This window comes from Epinephelus lanceolatus, chromosome 2 (assembly GCF_041903045.1).
Source record: "Epinephelus lanceolatus isolate andai-2023 chromosome 2, ASM4190304v1, whole genome shotgun sequence".
Taxonomy (NCBI): domain Eukaryota; kingdom Metazoa; phylum Chordata; class Actinopteri; order Perciformes; family Serranidae; genus Epinephelus; species Epinephelus lanceolatus.
The window spans coordinates 43,421,981-43,442,217 of NC_135735.1; the positions used below are offsets into that span (position 1 = coordinate 43,421,981).

The 20,237-nt window shown below is 40.3% G+C and overlaps 1 protein-coding gene across 1 annotated transcript in view; it reads left to right on the top strand.

Annotated features, from left to right (window-relative positions):
- Positions 1-20,237, top strand: part of LOC117250859 (neural-cadherin) — a 460,454-nt gene that overhangs the window by 285,956 nt on the left and 154,261 nt on the right. Inside the window, exon 25 of the mRNA XM_033616852.2 lies at positions 2,217-2,446. Coding sequence (XP_033472743.2) covers positions 2,217-2,446 — 230 coding nt within the window. The remainder of the gene's footprint in view (positions 1-2,216; positions 2,447-20,237) is intronic.

Below are 20,237 nucleotides of genomic sequence, written 5' to 3' on the forward strand. Positions count from 1 at the left end.
TATAGACAATCTTGTGATGGAATCACTCCAGCCGCAATACAGCAATCTGTGTCTTAAAACAAATGTGGACCAGGGGCGTAAAGTGGAAGGGGGGCAATGGCCCTTTCCCTCTTCCTTCCCCTCTACCTCAAGTACCCTTGCTTGGACCACACCCGTCTTTATTCTTGACCTTCATTGTGACTGACTGCATCTTGCTCAGTTATGACACAGTAAGGTTGAGAATTTCTGCCCACAGACATAAACACCTGGCAAAATACTCAGGTGGCTTCTGTGGTAGTTTCTGCTCAAATAGGTGTCACCAGGATCACAGTTTGCCATTATGACACGCACCCAGACTCACAAGGCAAAAACAAAAGCAGCCCTCATGTAGTTGTCATGGCTTACAACAATTACAGTTTCCAAAGACTATTGCAACGTAAATTTTAAATGAGAGTGTGTTAGCCTGTCACTGACACAGGCCTTAGTGTAAAAGCAAATAATGAGTTGCACACACATAGGAAAGAGGGTTTTTTTTTTTACCCTTATTTGAACAAGTAATTTCAATAAGACAAGGGGATCTTATTCTTAAGAGAGCCCTGGTAATAAAAGTGGTTTAGCATTTCATCACACATACTATGCTGGAGTTTCTTTAAAAATCAATGAATAGACTTGTACAAAAGTAATGACCCTCAGTCATCACTTATGACCCAGAAGAAGTATGTGGCAATGTATTTATTGGCAGAAACCCTGCCCCCTGCTTGTATTTTCCTATTTTTCTCTCTTTTTCTCTGTGCTCAGGATGTTTATGGGTGCATAGGGCAGGTCAGGTTGAGACCTTATAAACCATAAGACCATAAGCGGCACGCATTCAAGTGGGAGCTCCAAAAATCACAAATATTGTGGGGCTAAACACAAACCAGAGGGAATTTCAGTTTGGCTTGCTTTATCTTTATGACCTGACTTGGCAAAAATTTCAGACCCAAAATTTTACCCAAGACCAACCATCCTTCAAACCTAAGGGTTCCATGTGCCTTGCCTTTGTTTCTTCTTCTTCTTCCTCTTCTTCTACTTCCTCTTCTTCCTCTTCTTCCTCCTCCTCCTCCCCCTCCTCCTCCTTCTTCTTCTTCTTCTTCTTCTTCTGTTCCTCCTTCTCCCTCTTTTTCTTCTTCTCTGTCTTCTCATTTCTATTGCTGTCTTATTGACTTGTCTACTCCAGTCCAGGCTGTCACAACCATCAAACAGATCCATAATTATCACGGTGGTCCCCATGTCTAAAATTCATACCTGTAGAAATTCAATGTTTTCACTCTTGCTTGTCAATTACACACAGGTCCAAAAGACACACACATGCACAAACAAGACCTATACATGCACAAAGTGGAGAGATGTCAGAGTGAGGAGGCTGCCCTTGGTGAGGCGCCCTGAGCGGTTGGGGGGTTCGGTGCCTTGCTCAAGGGCACCTCAGCAGTGCCCAGGAGGTAAACTCCAGCCACCAGTCCACGCTCCATATTTTGGTCCGGACAGGGACTCGAACTGGCGACCCTCCGGTTCCCAACCCAAGTCCCTATGGACTGAGCCACTGCCGCCCCTATTATAATAGGCTCCAAACTGTTTTCTGGTGGTCTTTGGTCTGGTCTCAGCCATGACACATCAGACCTGTTCTTAATCTTGACAAAGGTCAGTCAGTCATAGATTAATCTTAAAGCTCATCTTGTTTTTGCACCTGTTTTTATGGACATGACTAACATGCTAAGCCACTGGTGCAGGACTGTTTTTGTGAAATAAAACAGCAAGAGCAAGATTTCCTTTTTCCTTAAAAGCCTGCTGCAGAGTATGATTAGAAATTGAACCACTAATTTGTCAAGAGTGTAATTACCTTTGACTGGCACAGTTAGTATTGAAATCAAACTTCCAATCACAACCTTTGTGTGTACGTGCACACAGACACACACACACACACACACACACACACACACACGCGCGCAGGACATATACAGTAGAGACACAAATCGACCCACCAAACAAAAGATTTTGTCCGACATCGTGAACCATTTTCAATAATTTATCATCACAGCTCCAGTCTTGAGTGTTCTGGACTATTTTTTAGTTTAGCACTTGGGCCCAGTTCGAAAATAACTGGATTTATCCTTGAGCAGGGATGGAAATAATGAGGCCACTTCGTTACACTCTACGATTCCAATCGCCTGTGTGTGTGTGTGTGTGTGTGTGTTTCCTAGACATCACAGCAAAAGAGTTCATTGAACTGAGAGGGAAGCATCGGAGCCGCTACGAGCTGCTGGTGGACTTCCTGTCTGAGATGCTTTCCGTTCCACCTGATGATGTCAACATCTTTAGCCTAATGGATGTGAAGGAGCGAATGCTGGATGTTCGCTTTGCTGTGCACGGTGGCCCCTCCTTCCTCCAGCCTGAGAAAATCCATGGTTATCTGGCCGCACACAAACAAAAGGTAGGTCACTCTTTTCTTAAGCCCTCTATCCATATCAGTACTTAAGGTAGACACAATAAATCCCCTATAGTCTGGTTGTTTTGTTGGTTGATCTGCTGACTGTATTCCCATTGTATAGCTTGACTGATTGACATGCACATAGTCTACATAACATAATCTAACCAACCGCAAATCACCAAAGAGCAAGCACACTACAGAGGCACTGAATAAGTCAAGCCACAGAGAAATCCCATATGGGACACTTGTTGGTTGCAGGCAGGCGTTCTGCCTCTGGCTGTGTTTTGGCTGAAGCCTACGTTAAATTCCAGTAAATCAAATATGTCAGTCAAAATGTGGGACATTGTCTCTGCACACAACATAGTACACAAACCGAGTGGCATCATTTATAAAACTGTTAAGAAAGAGCAGTGTGTCAAATATGTTGGACTCACCCTGCACAAGAAACTCATTTTAGAACAACTCACTTCTGACACCTGTAAATACTGTGAACTATAGCTGTCATCCGTAAACTCAAATCAGTTTTTATTAAATCTCACCTTGGGTTATTTCTTAGGAAAAGCATGCTAACTGTTACATGCTAAATGCATATTATGCTTGTGTACATGTCTTTGAAATGGACAACGAAGCATCTGTTTATCTCATTCAGCAGAAAGAAGGAAACCTATCTCACCTGTTTTATTGGTGTCGTTAGCTTGTTATGGTGGGAAGTGCAGCAACAGTGTTCTGGGTTCCCACCTGGGTTTCCTCTTTGATCTCTCTTGCCTGAAAACAATTCTCCATTGCAGTCCTAACGAGCCAATATCAAAAACAAACATAAAACATCAAACGTATGTATTTTTCTATATACTGATGCTCATTTGTCCTGACAACTCTCCGTTTATTTTCCATCACTTTCCAAAGAGTTGTACATGACAGGAAACAAGATGCCACAGCCAAGTGAGCATCAAAAGTCTCCAAGAAATGCATGGATTTATGCCATTTTCATCTACATCATGTCTCATTTAAGATTAAGTAATGCACATATTAAAAAACAAAGACCTTCAGCTCTTCACCTCCAGACTCATCAACTTAATGTCTTTCCCTAACTGCTCTGTAAAGGATGCTTTTATATTTTGATTGACATTTTTTGCACAGTTTTGTGAGCTTGGCGCCTTCTTCTGGGATAATGATGATAATGATGATGAACTGATGATATCAGTTGAAGTAGAGCAGCTTGATTGACATCTGGTACCAGGTTGGAATATCACACTGTGTATTTTCTTTATGTTTTCACATGGGTTTGTCCAGGTTCTCTCGTATTCTCCTGTTGTCCAAAGACCTGCAGGTTAGGTAAACTGAGCATTCTAGTTTGTGTGGTGGGATAATCTACTATACACAAAAAATGTAATCTGTTAGGCATTCTTATTTATTAGCCATAAGATCTGCCATGCTGCTAGGCTGCCATGGAATTCACTTACCTATTATTGTGTGACTTGTTCCCTCCCCTTCATTGATTGCCTCACTAGTTACTTATACAGTTTCTATATGAGCTATTGAAGTCAGTAAGGACTCCAGGCAGTTTCAGCTGATTGCAGCAGCTCAGCAGCACACATTTATAGTTGCAACAATGAATAAATAAACACACATGTTGTTTTTAAGCATCTTAATTACACAGTTTATAGGCCACCATTCTCGCTGCCATTCTTGCTGTTGTTTTTCATGAAAGCTTTGCTCCCTTCATTCACCCACCCCAGTTCCACCCCTTTTTAAAAAAAAATTGTTTAACAGAAGATTTGTGCTACCTGAACTTGGCCCCTACATGTTATGCTGTAATGATTTTCAAAAGTCCTGCATTTTCTTTCTTTCTTTCCTTTTTTTTGTAGACTGTGTTTTTTGGCCTTTTGCCATTATTAGATAGTATAGCCGAAGATTGACATGAAAAGGGGTAGAGAGAGGAGACAGTATGCAGGAAAGTGCCCCAGGTCAGAATCAAACCAGGGCCGATGCTAAGGACTCCTCAGTAAATGGGCTGCATTTTCTAGGTGAACGGCTGGGATGCTCCAATATCAAGTGAGTTTTGACAGTCTACATACGCAATGTCATTCATTTAGATCTTGATGGACAACAAAGAACCGTTTGTCTAAAAGTGTGGATACACCAAAAACATCGTACGACATGCTGTCAACCACCAGTGTTGTGAACATTTGCACTTCACAAGAGCAATCTCAAATTTCAGTGTACTCAGATTAGAATTAACTTGTTTACATTCACACTTCACACCTTGGATTCTGAAGTGATCATTCACAAAAAAAATCAGTAGAATGAAACTGAACAAAGTATTATTAATGTCATCTTTTTTTCTTTACCTTCTTTGAAATAAAATCAAATCTTGTGATCATTATTCACTTGCAGATATTTCCAGAGACTGGTCACATGCTTGAACTCGATATGTCGTTTCAAATTTGTTGCTGATGTGACAGAGTTTGGGACTTGTTTTTTGTTTTTGTTTTTGTTTCGTTTTTTTCAGATCCTGTGGGCACAAATTGTATAAAAATGTGAGATTTTTTTCCATAGCTATCTGTACTGATTTGCTAATAAAATCCTTCAAGTATTCATATGTAGCTTCAGCAGTAATGTGAACGTGAATAATGACAATGTGAAACAAGCTTAATGATATAGATGCCCCTTAAATGACTCTGCATAGTAGCAGCTTGAGCTAACATCAACATCAAAAACTGAGAGGAAGAGCTATTTCAAATTCCCAAATCCTCGAAAATTTCAACTTTAATGGTAATACACTTAAATAATATGCGATTTGGAGTGCTGTTTATCATCTGACAGTTGCAAGTCATTTACATTTATCAACTGAAGCCGAACTGAAAATGACACTCTGTTAGTCAGTTTTGAGAAGAAAAGAAATCACAAAGTCTACTCTGGCGTTGGCATACTTGGACGTTGGTAGGAATATGCATGTGAAGAATGAGGAAAACATAGTTAATGGAACACTTCTTAAGACCTTAAGCAGATCAAAGGCAGGTGCAGAATGCCCACTACAAAGTGTTTTTTTAGAGGTGCCAGCACTGGGTACGAATGATCCCCCTCTGGGTATGGAAGCATTGTGAGAACAGCTCTCTTAACCAGCAAGCAGCTGCTTATTCTCCACCAGATTTTTGTTGAGCTATTCTAACCTGTCTAAATGAACTTGATCTGCTCTAAACAGTCTAGAGTTTAATTCAACCACCCTACGCACAGCAGGCATGAATTCACCTAGGGGTATGATTACACCTATGTACCATTCGTATATTATAGTAGCTATTTTTTTTTAGTAATTCTTTATACATAGTCCTCTGATTTTGAGGCAAATTAACAGTACAGTGAGCCTCATTCACTGGCTGTTTTGGGAAGAATTCTTTTCTTAAAAGAGTTTTCAGTTTTCATCGGGGGACAAGGGGTCATCATCCCCTTGTCAGCTGTTTTATGAAGGGTGTTCGATGACTGCAACCAATGTCCAAACAGCTTGCCCCATGGTGGGAATTGTCAACTGTTATGGATGCGCTGTCTCACTCCGCCTTTGAGCCTTTTGATAAGGTAGATCTAAAAGTGCTCTCTCCCTTAAGACTGCTCTTTTGTTGGAACTGCTGTCTGCTAAGATGGTCAGTGAAATTCATGCATTTTCAGAGCACCCTGACTTTCCTCAGTTTGCCATAGGAGATGCATGTGTGGTGGTGCTACTGCCTAATCTGGCCCACATACCACAGAACCCTAATTTAGTTTTTGACTTCCTTTACCTAGCAGCCTTTTCCCCCTCCTCCTTTCTCCTCTTTGGAACAAGAGCGGTTCCCTACTTTGTGCTCAGTGCGTGCATTAAACTACAGTATGCGAACAAAGCACAGGGGTTTAGAAAGACAGATCAGGTGTTTGTGTCATGGGCTTAACTTCATACTGGGAAGCCTATCACAAAACAGTGGCTTTCTCATTGGATAGTTGGGGCCATTTCTTTGGCCTACAGCAGCAAGGGGCCTCAGGCCTCAGCTGGACTAGGTGCTCACTCTGCAAGGGGAATGGCAACATCCTGGGCCCTGTTTAGAGGTGTATTTATCTAGGATATATGCATGGTAGCTGTGCCTCACCTTTTACCTTTGCACGGTTTTATGCATTGGATGTCACTTCGCTCCCTTTGGTGCACTGTACTAAGTGTTGGGCTTCTTTGAGGTTCTTCAGCCTAATGATTAGCAGTCAGTCTTGTAAATAAGCTTGTCTAGCAATATGAGAGCTAGTATATCCCCATAGTACGGAGCCCCTAAAGGGACATGGAAGGGAAAAAAAATAGAGGGTTAAAAAAAAAATAGTACTTTTGCAAGATCTCGCAAAACATTTGCGAGATCTCGCAAAACTTTCCTTTAAGTAATGTACTTCCAGGTCAGTTTGGCCCATAGAGACTGCAAACAAACGCAACAATGGAGCGCACTCACCCGTGGGAGAGGCTCATAGAGTTTTATTTTGAGATTGGCCTCAAATATAAAGACATTAAATCAGTGCTCGCGAGTAAACACGGTTTTCATGTAAGTGAGAGACATCTGAAGCGACTACTTAACGCAAGAGGACACTTTCGTCGAAAAACATTCTGTGACTTGGCGGTCCTGATTGAATTCATTAGCAACCAAATACTGTACTCTGGACAGCTTCACGGTTACCGGTGGATGTTTGCTAAATGCAGAGAACATGCACTACGAGTGAGGAAAGAGGATGTGCGCTTGGTGTTGAAGGAGCCGTGTTTACTCGGGAGCATTGATTTAATGTCTTTATATTTTACAGAAGCGCATTGCATTCACTGGATAAAAAAAAAAAAATTAGACACTTTTAGACAATTAGACAATTATGAGAAAAGATCTCGTAATTATGAGATCAGGATCTCATAATTACGAGATAAGGATCTCGTAATTATGAGATCAGGAAAGGTGCCACATTAGCCACTGCTTCGCTAAGAAACACATACTGGACATCCACGAAGGGGGGTCGGAACTAACCAGCTGCCACTCGGGTGGTGCCATCTTGACTATATCCCATATCTTTATTATAATGTGTAGTATATATTGGAAATTACGACGGAGTATTAGGGTACGACGGAGTATTAGGGCCACATTGAAGAAAAAAAAAAAAAAATCAGAGATTTCGAGAATTAAGTCATAACTGAGAAAAAGTCATAATAGTACGAGAATAAAGTCGAATTATGAGATTAAAGTCGTTATTTAATGAGATTGAAGTCCTAATATTACGAGAATAAAGTCGTAGTTTTTTAAGGAAATAACCAACAACAAACAGAATGTCAGATTGTCTTTCATGCTGTTGTAAGTAGCCTACTTAATTAGGTTCGGGAACCGGCACCGTGCCGGTGTTCTGACGATTTGGTTCTGTGTCAGTCGAAATGCGCTGTTTGTGACTCCGGGCCCAACTCTGCCACTGATTGGCCAGTCTGACATCCTTCGTAATACATAAAGAACGTTAGTGAAACACATAGGCCTCACAGAAGCATGCGTTCGTCTGGGGACAAGTTAGTGGTCACGTTACTCGTTCCACAGGCGAAGGACCCCAGACACATAGCCTACAGTAAATACACCGGTTGTAAGTAACTTTTAACATACATGATTCTTTGTGACTCTTGACTCTTGTCCCCTAACTAACGCTTGTTTCTGTTCCACTAACGATATTTTCACATGATTAAGTCACATCCCGTTATTTCCTCTGTAAACCTAACGTTACAGCAGCCTACAAGCATGCTGTGTCAATAAATCAGCTCAGACACTGTTAGAAATGTAGTATTTAGCCTAATAACATCATGCTACAGCAGTAATAACGTCAGCTTTAGTCAAATGGCTCTAGCTCTCCCAGTAAATGTCATAAACTCTGGACACATGTTCCCTGTATGTTGACACGATAATGGCCGCGTTTCCCAGATCGCTCTTAGCTTAAGAAGATCTTTCACTAAGAAGGAGTTGTAAGATCGAGCTGACCCACTGTTAACAGTCTTCTTAGCCACCAAACGCTCACAGATACAGCCGCAGCAAGCACATTAATATTACACTAAAGCAAGGAGATATTAAAACAGTGCGCGCCGTATATATTTTGATCTATTTTATACTTCAGATTTATATTGTTTGGCGTTAATTGGTGACAGAAAAGAACAAATTTCATTCTGCAGGGAAATGTGTGTACTTACTGTGCATATTGAATCTTGAATCTATGCTTTATGAAGACCCTGTGTGCGCTCAGAGCTGTGGCACAAGTTACGCACCAAAATCTGGCGGAAGAAAAATAATAATAAGACGAAAAATAAGTAGGCTGTGTGTGACTAGCCTATGCGCTGATGAAGTGGTGGGTGATCGATGTGCCTGACATCGATTGATTTAGTTTCAGCACCGCGGTAGTGGCCAGCTCCTGTTAAGAGTTTCTTAACAGACTGCAGTTATTTTTATGTGATGTAATCTTTATCCACACTATATTTATTAATTAAAACAACATATGTCATGTATTGTAGCTTAATTCCTACACAAATATGACAGTGTCAGGGCTTAAAGTGAAAAATTTGTTAATCGTTCTCCGTCTATAATTTTGCGCCCTACTTGAGCCATGCCCACCTCTATTTATTTTTCACCACTCTCTCCAGTTCTGCTGTATTAACACTGGGTTTAATATATTTTGCTTCCATCTCTCTGCCCTGCTCTACTCTACTTCAACGCTACTTAGCTCTCTCTTTACTCTACCAGTAGACTACCACATCCACCTGTTGCACAAAACGCACACAGCAGTGTTTCCCCTAGGATGGAGTTGTAGCAGTGGAGGTGAAGCACACGCATGAAAAATAATTTTCACATGCGTAAAACTTTTTTGTATGCTTGCAAAGCACAGCCTGCTGGGATGTTTCTGTGTATCTACTGGCACCAGAAGGGCTCTTAAGGACTAAGTACATACAGTACATTTGTGCACAGTAATGAGCAGGTGAAATGTCTGTTTAGCTTACATATGAGGTGTCTCAAGATTTAGGAACATATAATTGTACTGAATATAATAAAGTAAAAAGTCACTTGACATGCTGCTGTTTTGTGTTATGACCTATTTAAGTGCTGGAAGTTGATATTTACGTGACAACGCCTGAACGCAACACAAGCTCAGCATGAGTGCCGTGTTTGTCTGTGCGTCTGTTGATGGTTATTTACATACTGCATTTCAATAACTTTGTCAGCTGACAAACTGCGCCGGGCTCGGGGTCAGGTTTGGTCAGGAAAATGCAGCCCGAGCCGCTCTAGCGTGCTCACCTGTGTGTGTGGCGGAACTCCGCCGTGCGCGATACAGAGAGCAGAGGAGAATTGTTAACGCGTGACCATGTAGAGACAGAAATGACACGATGGCATAGCACCATAAATAGTAGGCTATGTTATTATATGAAGCGTTGATCACGCAAAATAATATCAATGGGGGCTGTGGGCAGGACATTGTTACACAGCTGTGCCTGTGACTTCAGGCAGAGAGACCACTGCATCAGAGCAGAAGAGCACGTTTTAAAATACATTTATTTTATCAATTAGTTATTAACTTTTACTATTTTTAGCAATTTGCCCGATCGGGCAAATGAGTTGTTAGTTTACATGCCCGACCTTGAGTTGTACTTGCCCCGGGCAATGGGGCCATCGTTATTGTTGAGCCTTGAATTTGAAAGCTATTTCTCAAGACAAGTTCTGTAATAAACCTTGTCCGCTTTCATTCTGTTTATATCTTAAAAGGGAGCTGGCCACTACCGTGGTGCTGAAACTAAATCAATCAATGTCAGGCACATCGATCACCCACCATTTCATCAGCGCATGTCACACACATAGGCTACTTATTTTTCGTCTTATTATTATTTTTCTTCCGCCAGATTTCGGTGCGTAACTTGTGCCACAGTTCTGAGCGCACACAGGGTCTTCATAAAACATAGATTTAAGATTCAATATGCACATTAGGCTAAGGACACACATTTCCCTGCAGAATGAAATTCGTTCTTTTCTGTCACCAGATCAAAATAGCCTATATACGGCGCGCACTGTTGTCCTTGCTTAGCGTAATACTCCGTCGTAATTTCCAATATATACTACACATTATAATAAAGATATGGGATATAGTCAAGATGGCACCACCCGAGTGGCAGCTGGTTAGTTCCGACCCCCCTTCGTGGATGTGCAGTATGTGTTTCTTAGCGAAGCAGTGGCTAATGTGGCACCTTTCCTGATCTCATAATTACGAGATCCTTATCTCGTAATTATGAGATCCTGATCTCATAATTACGAGATCTTTTCTCATAATTGTCTAATTGTCTAAAAGTGTCTAATTTTTTTTTTTTTTATCCAGTGAATGCAATGCGCTTCTGTAAAATATAAAGACATTAAATCAATGCTCCCGAGTAAACACGGCTCCTTCAACACCAAGCGCACATCCTCTTTCCTCACTCGTAGTGCATGTTCTCTGCATTTAGCAAACATCCACCGGTAACCGTGAAGCTGTCCAGAGTACAGTATTTGGTTGCTAATGAATTCAATCAGGACCGCCAAGTCACAGAATGTTTTTCGACGAAAGTGTCCTCTTGCGTTAAGTAGTCGCTTCAGATGTCTCTCACTTACATGAAAACCGTGTTTACTCGCGAGCACTGATTTAATGTCTTTATATTTGAGGCCAATCTCAAAATAAAACTCTATGAGCCTCTCCCATGGGTGAATGCGCTCCATTGTTGTGTTTGTTTGCAGTCTCTATGGGCCAAACTGACCTGGAAGTACATTACTTAAAGGAAAGTTTTGCGAGATCTCACAAAAGCTTTTGCGAGATCTTGCAAATGTTTTGCGAGATCTCGCAAAAGTACTTTTTTTTTTTTTTTTTAACCATCTATTTTTTTTTTCCTTCCATGTCCCTTTAGGGGCTCTGTACCATAGTGAGATACCAAGTGAATATTCAAAAAAAGAGATTTAGCTTACAAGGGTAACCGTGGTACTCTGGTAACATGAGTGAAGAATATCACCAGATTGCCTTCTTTGCTTGAAGTGAGGAAGAGGTGTGCACATTTTGAATGAGCTTGTGATGCTGCATCATCACTTTTTGTAGGGAGAAAGTGTTCCTCCTCTTTATGCAGTCATCACGTCTGCCAGCCTACAGGGTGTAGTTATTGTTATGTCCCCGGTCTAGGGGAACCTAGACATAACATGCTGTGACTCCCCACTCTTCCCACTACGAAGGAAAGCTAGTTACACAGTATTTCAGTATTTCAACAAAATAAGCAGTTTATTCATCCTCAGAGTGGAGCAGTGCCCAAAACAACAAACAAAAATATACTTATGTACCCTGAACTTCCCGAACAAAAAACAAATGTGAAACAGAAGACAAGTTTCTAACCTTAACTTCTACCATTCAAAGCAAGAGAGAAAAACATGGCAATGCCAAAAAAAGGGCTTCTTACTCTTACTAAACAGCTTGAAAGAGTTCGATCTACAGTGCTCAAACCGAATAATACAAGAAACTAACTAGTAACTCTAAAAAAGTAAGTGAAGAAACAATTACTCAATTCACCTACTCTAAACTGATCAGAAAGCTTTTAGTTATCAAGTTTTACACACTAGTTAACAGAGTCAAAAGAAAATGGAACCTTTCTCTACACCAGCACTAATGTTACCAGTAAACAAGATGGCGACACCAAATACAGGGCACACTCCCAATCATCTACATCATCATGCTAATTTGAATCAATTTTCCTCAACTTTGAGGTGCGATGGAAACGCAAACCACACAGATTACCAGGAATTATTTTACCCAGGTAAAAAAAAATCCTGGTATTAAAAGTCCCTGGAAATGTTGGTGGAAAAGGGGCTATAGTATGACATAGTTGACCTTCCACCTTCTCTTCCCCTTTCTCTCTCTGGTTCTCTCTCTCTCAAAACACATGCATGCACAAAAAGTTGGTGGTTTGCAGGTTGTGCATTTGCAGAAGTTCCTCCACTTCAGAGCTGTTGAAGCAGTTTTGTTTGCTTGTTTGTTTGATTTTTGAAATGTTTGGAATCCAGACATTTAGACTTTAATTTGGCCATTTCTTGACTTAGTTCAACTTTCGCTTTTTTCTTCTTCCTTCTTCTTCTTCTACTTGTACTACTTTGCACTTTTGCTTCTTCTACTTCCACATCCTCTGTTTCTGTGAGTGCACATTGTCCTGCAGTCTCTTGCCTTTTCATGGTGATTTGCGGGGCATACCGATGCTAATTAGGATCAACTGGCACTGGCTCTCAACACACCAGAACAATGAACCAAGATGCTTGTAGGACCAAACAGCAGTGTGGTTTGACTCTCTTGACATAAATTCAAATGATCATGTTTTACTCCCTGAAAAGAGGACTCAAAGCAGTGATTCCTTTAAAAAGCAAAGATACATTTGTGCTGGTGTCTGTGTTTTGTAAATGTCAAATATTTCACCAAACCTCAGTTATTTACTGCAAAAGATTTGAAACCAAATATGAAATGACTTTATGTAACTCTATGTTGACTTTCCCAATTATTTTCTCTCTCTTCAAATTGTGGGGCTGTGCATAAACAGGGCTGCAGTTCCTACACATTTCCCCTGGTGTGAATGTAAAAACTGTCTAATTAAAAGCTGAGAGTCATCACTTTAACCTCATAGCTATTTTATTTCAAAACCAGTGTGCTGGAACACAGAGTCAAACAATAGAAAATGTGTCACTGTACTCATATTGTATGACTTTGCCATATACGGTACAGGCCAAAAGTTTGGACACACCTTCTCATTCAATGCGTTTTCTTTATTTTCATGACTATTTACATTGTAGATTCTCACTGAAGGCATCAAAACTATGAATAAACACATGTGGAGTTATGTACTTAACAAAAAAAGGTGAAATAACTGAAAACATGTTTTATATTCTAGTTTCTTCAAAATAGCCACCCTTTGCTCTGATTACTGCTTTGCACACTCTTGGCATTCTCTCCATGAGCTTCAAGACGTAGTCACCTGAAATGGTTTTCCAACAGTCTTGAAGGAGTTCCCAGAGGTGTTTAGCACTTGTTGGCCCCTTTGCCTTCACTCTGCGGTCCAGCTCACCTCAAACCATCTCGATTGGGTTCAGGTCCGGTGACTGTGGAGGCCAGGTCATCTGCCGCAGCACTCCATCACTCTCCTTCTTGGTCAAATAGCCCTTACACAGCCTGGAGGTGTGTTTGGGGTCATTGTCCTGTTGAAAAATAAATGATGGTCCAACTAAACGCAAACCGGATGGGATGGCATGTCGCTGCAGGATGCTGTGGTAGCCATGCTGGTTCAGTGTGCCTTCACTTTTGAATAAATCCCCAACAGTGTCACCAGCAAAACACCCCCACACCATCACACCTCCTCCTCCATGCTTCACAGTGGGAACCAGGCATGTGGAATCCATCCGTTCACCTTTTCTGCGTCTCACAAAGACACAGCGGTTGGAACCAAAGATCTCAAATTTGGACTCATCAGACCAAAGCACAGATTTCCACTGGTCTAATGTTCATTCCTTGTGTTTCTTGGCCCAAACAAATCTCTTCTGCTTGTTGCCTCTCCTTAGCAGTGGTTTCCTAGCAGCTATTTGACCATGAAGGCCTGATTGGTGCAGTCTCCTCTTAACAGTTGTTCTAGAGATGGGTCTGCTGCTAGAACTCTGTGTGGCATTCATCTGGTCTCTGATCTGAGCTGCTGTTAACTTGCGATTTCTGAGGCTGGTGACTCGGATGAACTTATCCTCAGAAGCAGAGGTGACTCTTGGTCTTCCTTTCCTGGGTCGGTCCTCATGTGTGCCAGTTTGGTTGTAGCGCTTGATGGTTTTTGCGACTCCACTTGGGGACACATTTAAAGTTTTTGCAATTTTCCGGACTGACTGACCTTCATTTCTTAAAGTAATGATGGCCACTCGTTTTTCTTTAGTTAGCTGATTGGTTCTTGCCATAATATGAATTTTAACAGTTGTCCAATAGGGCTGTCGGCTGTGTATTAACCTGACTTCTGCACAACACAACTGATGGTCCCAACCCCATTGATAAAGCAAGAAATTCCACTAATTAACCCTGATAAGGCACACCTGTGAAGTGGAAACCATTTCAGGTGACTACCTCTTGAAGCTCATGGAGAGAATGCCAAGAGTGTGCAAAGCAGTAATCAGAGCAAAGGGTGGCTATTTTGAAGAAACTAGAATATAAAACATGTTTTCAGTTATTTCACCTTTTTTTGTTAAGTACATAACTCCACTTGTGTTCATTCATAGTTTTGATGCCTTCAGTGAGAATCTACAATGTAAATAGTCATGAAAATAAAGAAAACGCATTGAATGAGAAGGTGTGTCCAAACTTTTGGCCTGTACTGTATATTTTGTTGCTGTATCTTTTATTGTCTAATTCAAGTCAGAAAAAAACACAATATTAATGTTTCTCTTGTATATTAAGGGTTTTAATTACTTAAATTACTTAATTCTCAAATCAGGGTCTGTCAACATGGGTTACATGGACTTCCAGATAACTATTTCACTTGATTGTTTCAACTTTCAACAGTTCTCACCATGGAGTCCCTGGTGCTTCTTTTAATGTAGCTTTTATTGTGAATTGTGTTTTTATGTAAAAGTGTTTTAATGTCTTTTTGGGTATGACATGAAGTGTTTTAATATACCATTTTAATAGCAGATTTTGCAAATGCAAACAAAAGACACATTTTGTCTTTTGCATGTGAAAAGTAAGCAATGAAGTATTTTCTTCTTTCTTGTTCTATGGTGTCTATTCCAACATGCTTCTACACATAACTTGTAACTCTTAGATGGTGTGGTTGTGATTACACAGTCATTAAGTTAAACAGTTATATTGAAAATAGGGGGACTGGCTGGATGATGAAGACCTGCGGTGATAACTTAAATCAAGCCAAACTAGCTATATTTGAACATGGTGATGGAATATGACCATCAGGGTTCCCCATGTCCATGAAATTCTCAGGAAAGTCAGGTGTGGAAATGGTCTGGATGCAAAAAAAGTTTTGGAAAAATTTTGAATATACATTGCCTTGGCTATTGTTTAAAATGTGTTCACAGAAATCCCAAAACATGTCTAACGTCAAACAAAATGTGTTCCTTGTATTTCTAATTTAAAATCTAGTGCTGCGCTGTATCATGGTTGAAATGCCAGTAGTATTACGTGATATACATAGACCAGACTGGCATTGCATTGTTACCAAGGTCGCGCCCCCTTTTGAAGAAATGTGTAGTTAAATCAGGACAGAGGCAGGAAAATGCCAAAAAGCTGTTGTGTAGCAGGTAAATGGGTGGCTTTCATACTCAGGCACATTAGGTACTGAATATTCACTATTCACAAATATACATATTTGATTGAATCACCAGGCATTGTGACCAGAATATCTATAATATACCGCCAGTGTGTTGGGTCATTGATCCACTTAAATGCCTGACGGGACATGACAGCAATTAACCTTATTTTATTCAGGTATTGTGTACGCTCAGTTTTAGGCAAGGTTGCAGAATCATTATTAGACATGTTTATAAAACAGTGTTTGTTTAACAAGAATTAAATGTATATAAACTTGTCAAATCTATAACCCAAACACACCTCACATTGTATTGACATCTGTAGGATCTGTGGTTGTCTATTCCCCAAAAGGGGTGCAGCCTTGATTGTTTTGTGAAGTACCTGCTTGTGCTGGTCTGGTCTATTGGCACATCCAGCTAGCTGGCAGCAGGAATGTCCAAAGAGAGAGTAAAGTTTGCAAGCACTAGCAGTTTTGTTTGGGAAGTGCTTGTTTAATATTGTTTGGCTACACCACTACAGGCCCACCCATTTTAAACTACTCAATTTAGGTAATTCAAATATCAGATAAAATACTATAGAAGTTATATAAAAGTTTTGATTCATTGATGAAAAATGTTGAAAAAATGAACCCTGAACCATGATAACTTGCATTGTAATAGTTTTTTTTTTTTTTTTTTCACTTGAAATATGTCACAGTGAAACAAAAATACCCAAATGTACAATTTCAGATGGCAGATATCTCCATCTTGAAATCTAGAAAGTCGTCTTGTTTCTTTCGAGACATTATTGCTACTAATGTAGTTTATGAAAAAAGAAAGAGAGAGATCCCACTGCTACCTTGTCTAAAAACCTTAAGCCTTAAATAGTATTTCTAATTGATGGCTTTTTCATATGCCAAATCTCTCTCCCCTTCTTCCCAAAAGACCAACTCAGATTGCCAAAGACACAGCTTGTATAGTTTGTCTGAACGGACCGCCTGCGGTGAACATTTTTGACTTCTTTTTAATGTCAGTAATATATACTGGTCTCCACAGATCATCCTCCACCTAGAATAAGCAGTCAAACCATTTCTGTTATTTAGGACACAGGGAAATGAGGCCTGATTTAGGCCCTTGTCTTGGACAGTTTTTTCTGGGCCAACCCAGTGGAAAAAAAAGAAACCTGTAATTTCTACTTTATTCATAGTCCATGAGTGTGGAACATCCTTTTAAATCCAACCCAATTTGACTCTAACAGAAATGCACAGTGTGGATTATGCCTGTAATACTTTGGCTGTTTGGCAGTCATGGGAAGGAGGGAAAAAAAACTCCATCAGAACGTGTCTGTCAAACGAGAAAGGTGTGTAAAATTAGATCTTCCTATATTTTGTCATACATTGTGATAATAAATTACATTTCACCCACTAAAGAGGGCACGCAAAGCAAAATTGAAAATATAAAAAAGCACATCATTATACAGAAAAAACAAATGATTCATTTCATCACACTGCTATTCTCTGGCCGCTGGCTCCAGTCAGACCTCATTTCACGTTTCAAAAGTCTGAATGGGAGCAGGAGACCTGTGTGTTTGTGTGTGTGTGTGTGTGTGTGTGTGTGTGTGTGTGTATATGAGTCTGAGAGAGAGAAAACCATAGAAAGTTGAATTGTATGCATTTCAGCAGCAGGGAGAGAAAAAGAGAGAGCTGACCTGGAGCCCTCAGAGGGAATGATGAACCAGTCTGTATTTGCATGTGTATGTCTGTAAGGGGGGAAACAGTGCAAGTCCAGAGTTAAGTCATGGCCATGGTGGTCAGTTCAGGTCAATCACTACACTTGACCCTTTGCCTCTTTTTTAGCCTCTTTCCCGGGTGCCCTCTCTTTGTCTTTATGTGACCATTGTCGAGGAAGAAAGGAGGCAAAAGATATGGAGAGATTTAGACAAGATGTAGAGAAAAACATGCAAGTGCATGATTAAGTTTTAAGGATGAGAATAGCATGGCCACAGAGAGAAGCAGAGAGAGAGAGAAAGATGTGTAAGCGTAGAGGTTGCCTAGGCTTTCAGGTGTGATTTGTGAGGAGAGCGCCCAGCGTTTCATCTGAATTCAGCCAGGTTCTCCGGAGAAGACATTGATCAGAATGAGATGTGAAGCGTGGCGATGGAGAGGATGAACGAGAGCTGGAGAGATAGAGGAGGAAGGGGAAGGAGGAGGGATGGAATGAGGGGGGAGGGGTGCAGGAGATGAAGCAGCGCTTATTATTAATGTTCTCAATTCTCCAGTAATGCCTCAGAAGTAGGAGATTTAAAAAAAAATCTTTATTCCCTATGTCTCTCTATTTCTCCCTGCTCTCCCTCAATAATGGAAGTTATCCCTCAGTGTTTTCAATCCAGCGTGCTCCACTTGACTTTTAATGACACTACATTGGTTTTCGACTCTTTAAAAATCATTGGTATGGTTCCCAGATACCAAGGTTCATCTTGTTAATGTAGCCCTAAGGGCAGTGGGAGAGGATTGTGAAAGCTTCTCAGTGCATTGGAACAATAGTCCAAGGAACAATACGTCCCTCTGATCCTTTGTTGCTTGCTATACACATTGCTCCGCTTTTAAAAGATCCAATGTATGGCTCGCTGTAAATTTCCTCAACATTTGAGAGACTATGCACAAAAGATGGGCAGTGTTGAATCATTTTCAACCATATAGGCTTTGGGGGTTAAGAGACTCCAGGGTGGGATAAAGTGTTTTCTAGAGAAAGTCATGTAGATGGACTATTGAGCAAGGAAATATATATCTCAAAATATAATCAGTCTTACTATGGAGAAATGACACAATACTGAGCACATCCTAACCTGAAAAGAAGCACATGAAAAAGTTGTAGCCATTGCCATGAATAAGAAATAAAGAATGAGGGAAAAACAACTGTGTTCTTCTGTCAATAATCTAAAATGTCTTACTGACATACCAAACAAACAAGAAATGATCAATAGATTTAATGAAGCCCCCCTTTGGGATGTAATTAATAAACCCAGTTTTGTTGTTGTTTTGTATATATGATTGAGTGTGGGTCTTGCAAACAAAAATCAAAAGTTATTTTCAGGTGACTCTGTGAACTGTCCTCCTACTGCTTTTTAACCATGTGACACAGCATGATGCTGACTTCACCACAGTCCCCCTTAACCCCTACATGTCTCCCTCCTGTCTGTACTCCCTGCATCTCCTACCCCCCACAATCATACCTCCCTACACATCTTCACTTCGCTACTTTCCTCTCCAACTGTAGACATTTCTAAACTGCATGAGTGTGTCTCACTGGCTTTTAATGTCAAGGATTTGAAGGATCTGTTATCCTGTGCTTGGAAGGAGGCTACACAGAACTTGACCTACATTGAGGAGAGAAACTATTGACATAAGCCATCTTTAAGATAAATAAATAAATCAATTGATCACTTACAATAGATTCCAATGCTAATATGTATTCATGAAATTAAAAAAGACAAACATCCAAAGAAACTTCTTCTGCAGTGTAGACTCCCTAGACATTACATTGTGATGGCGTCATGGATTCAAAATTACTTTTCTTGGCTCAAGGGAAGTTTTACAAATTTAAAACCACCATGGATGATCATAATTGACATTCTAAGCGTGTTAGAATTAAGCATTCTAAAAAAATTTAAAGACAGCCAAAATGACTTAAAGATGCTTACTTTACTGGCTTTATCCATGTTGATGGAGGAGTATGTCATCAAATGCAATTGCATGTCTCTTTTATGTGTGGACAACATTGAACTCACAAGGCTTGTTAGCAAGACAAATTTGTTGCGGGATCGGGTCTTTTCATAGGATTTTTTCTGAATGACAAAAGATAAAGGATAAAGTTTTTTTAAAGGCCAAATACTGATGTTCCATACACACAGAAATCTAATTTGTCTATTTATTTTATTTTTATTTTTTGGGCAAAAATGAAATAGCCTTGCATAACATTTTCACCTTCATTCAAGTGCAAGACACCATGTGTCATACCTCGATTATATATTTTTGTGGAGCATGTTATACATGTTACATCTTAGTTTTCTGATTTTTTTTCCAGTTTTGTTTCTACAGTTAAGTGCACTGCAGACACACCTTTACACCATCTTTATTCATAAATTGGACTGGTTTGCAACACAGATTTTACACGAGGACACTGTTTTGACATCCCTAAAACGCTAACTTTGAGTGTGATCACTTATTGCAGTTGCTACACTGTCCTACAAAACAATCCAACGTCAATCAACACCATCTCCACAGCTTGTTTTGTGATCATTTAAGCAAAACAAACTGCCATGTATTGCCCAATGACACAAAGAGCATAGGGAAGAGGGTTTATAGATAGAGTATATGATACACCATAGGCCCCATTCCACCATCAAATGCCCACACAACCCCCTCCATGTTTAATTTAATATGCACAAGGCTGCACATCCTCTCGGAAGCATTAAAGCCAAGGGA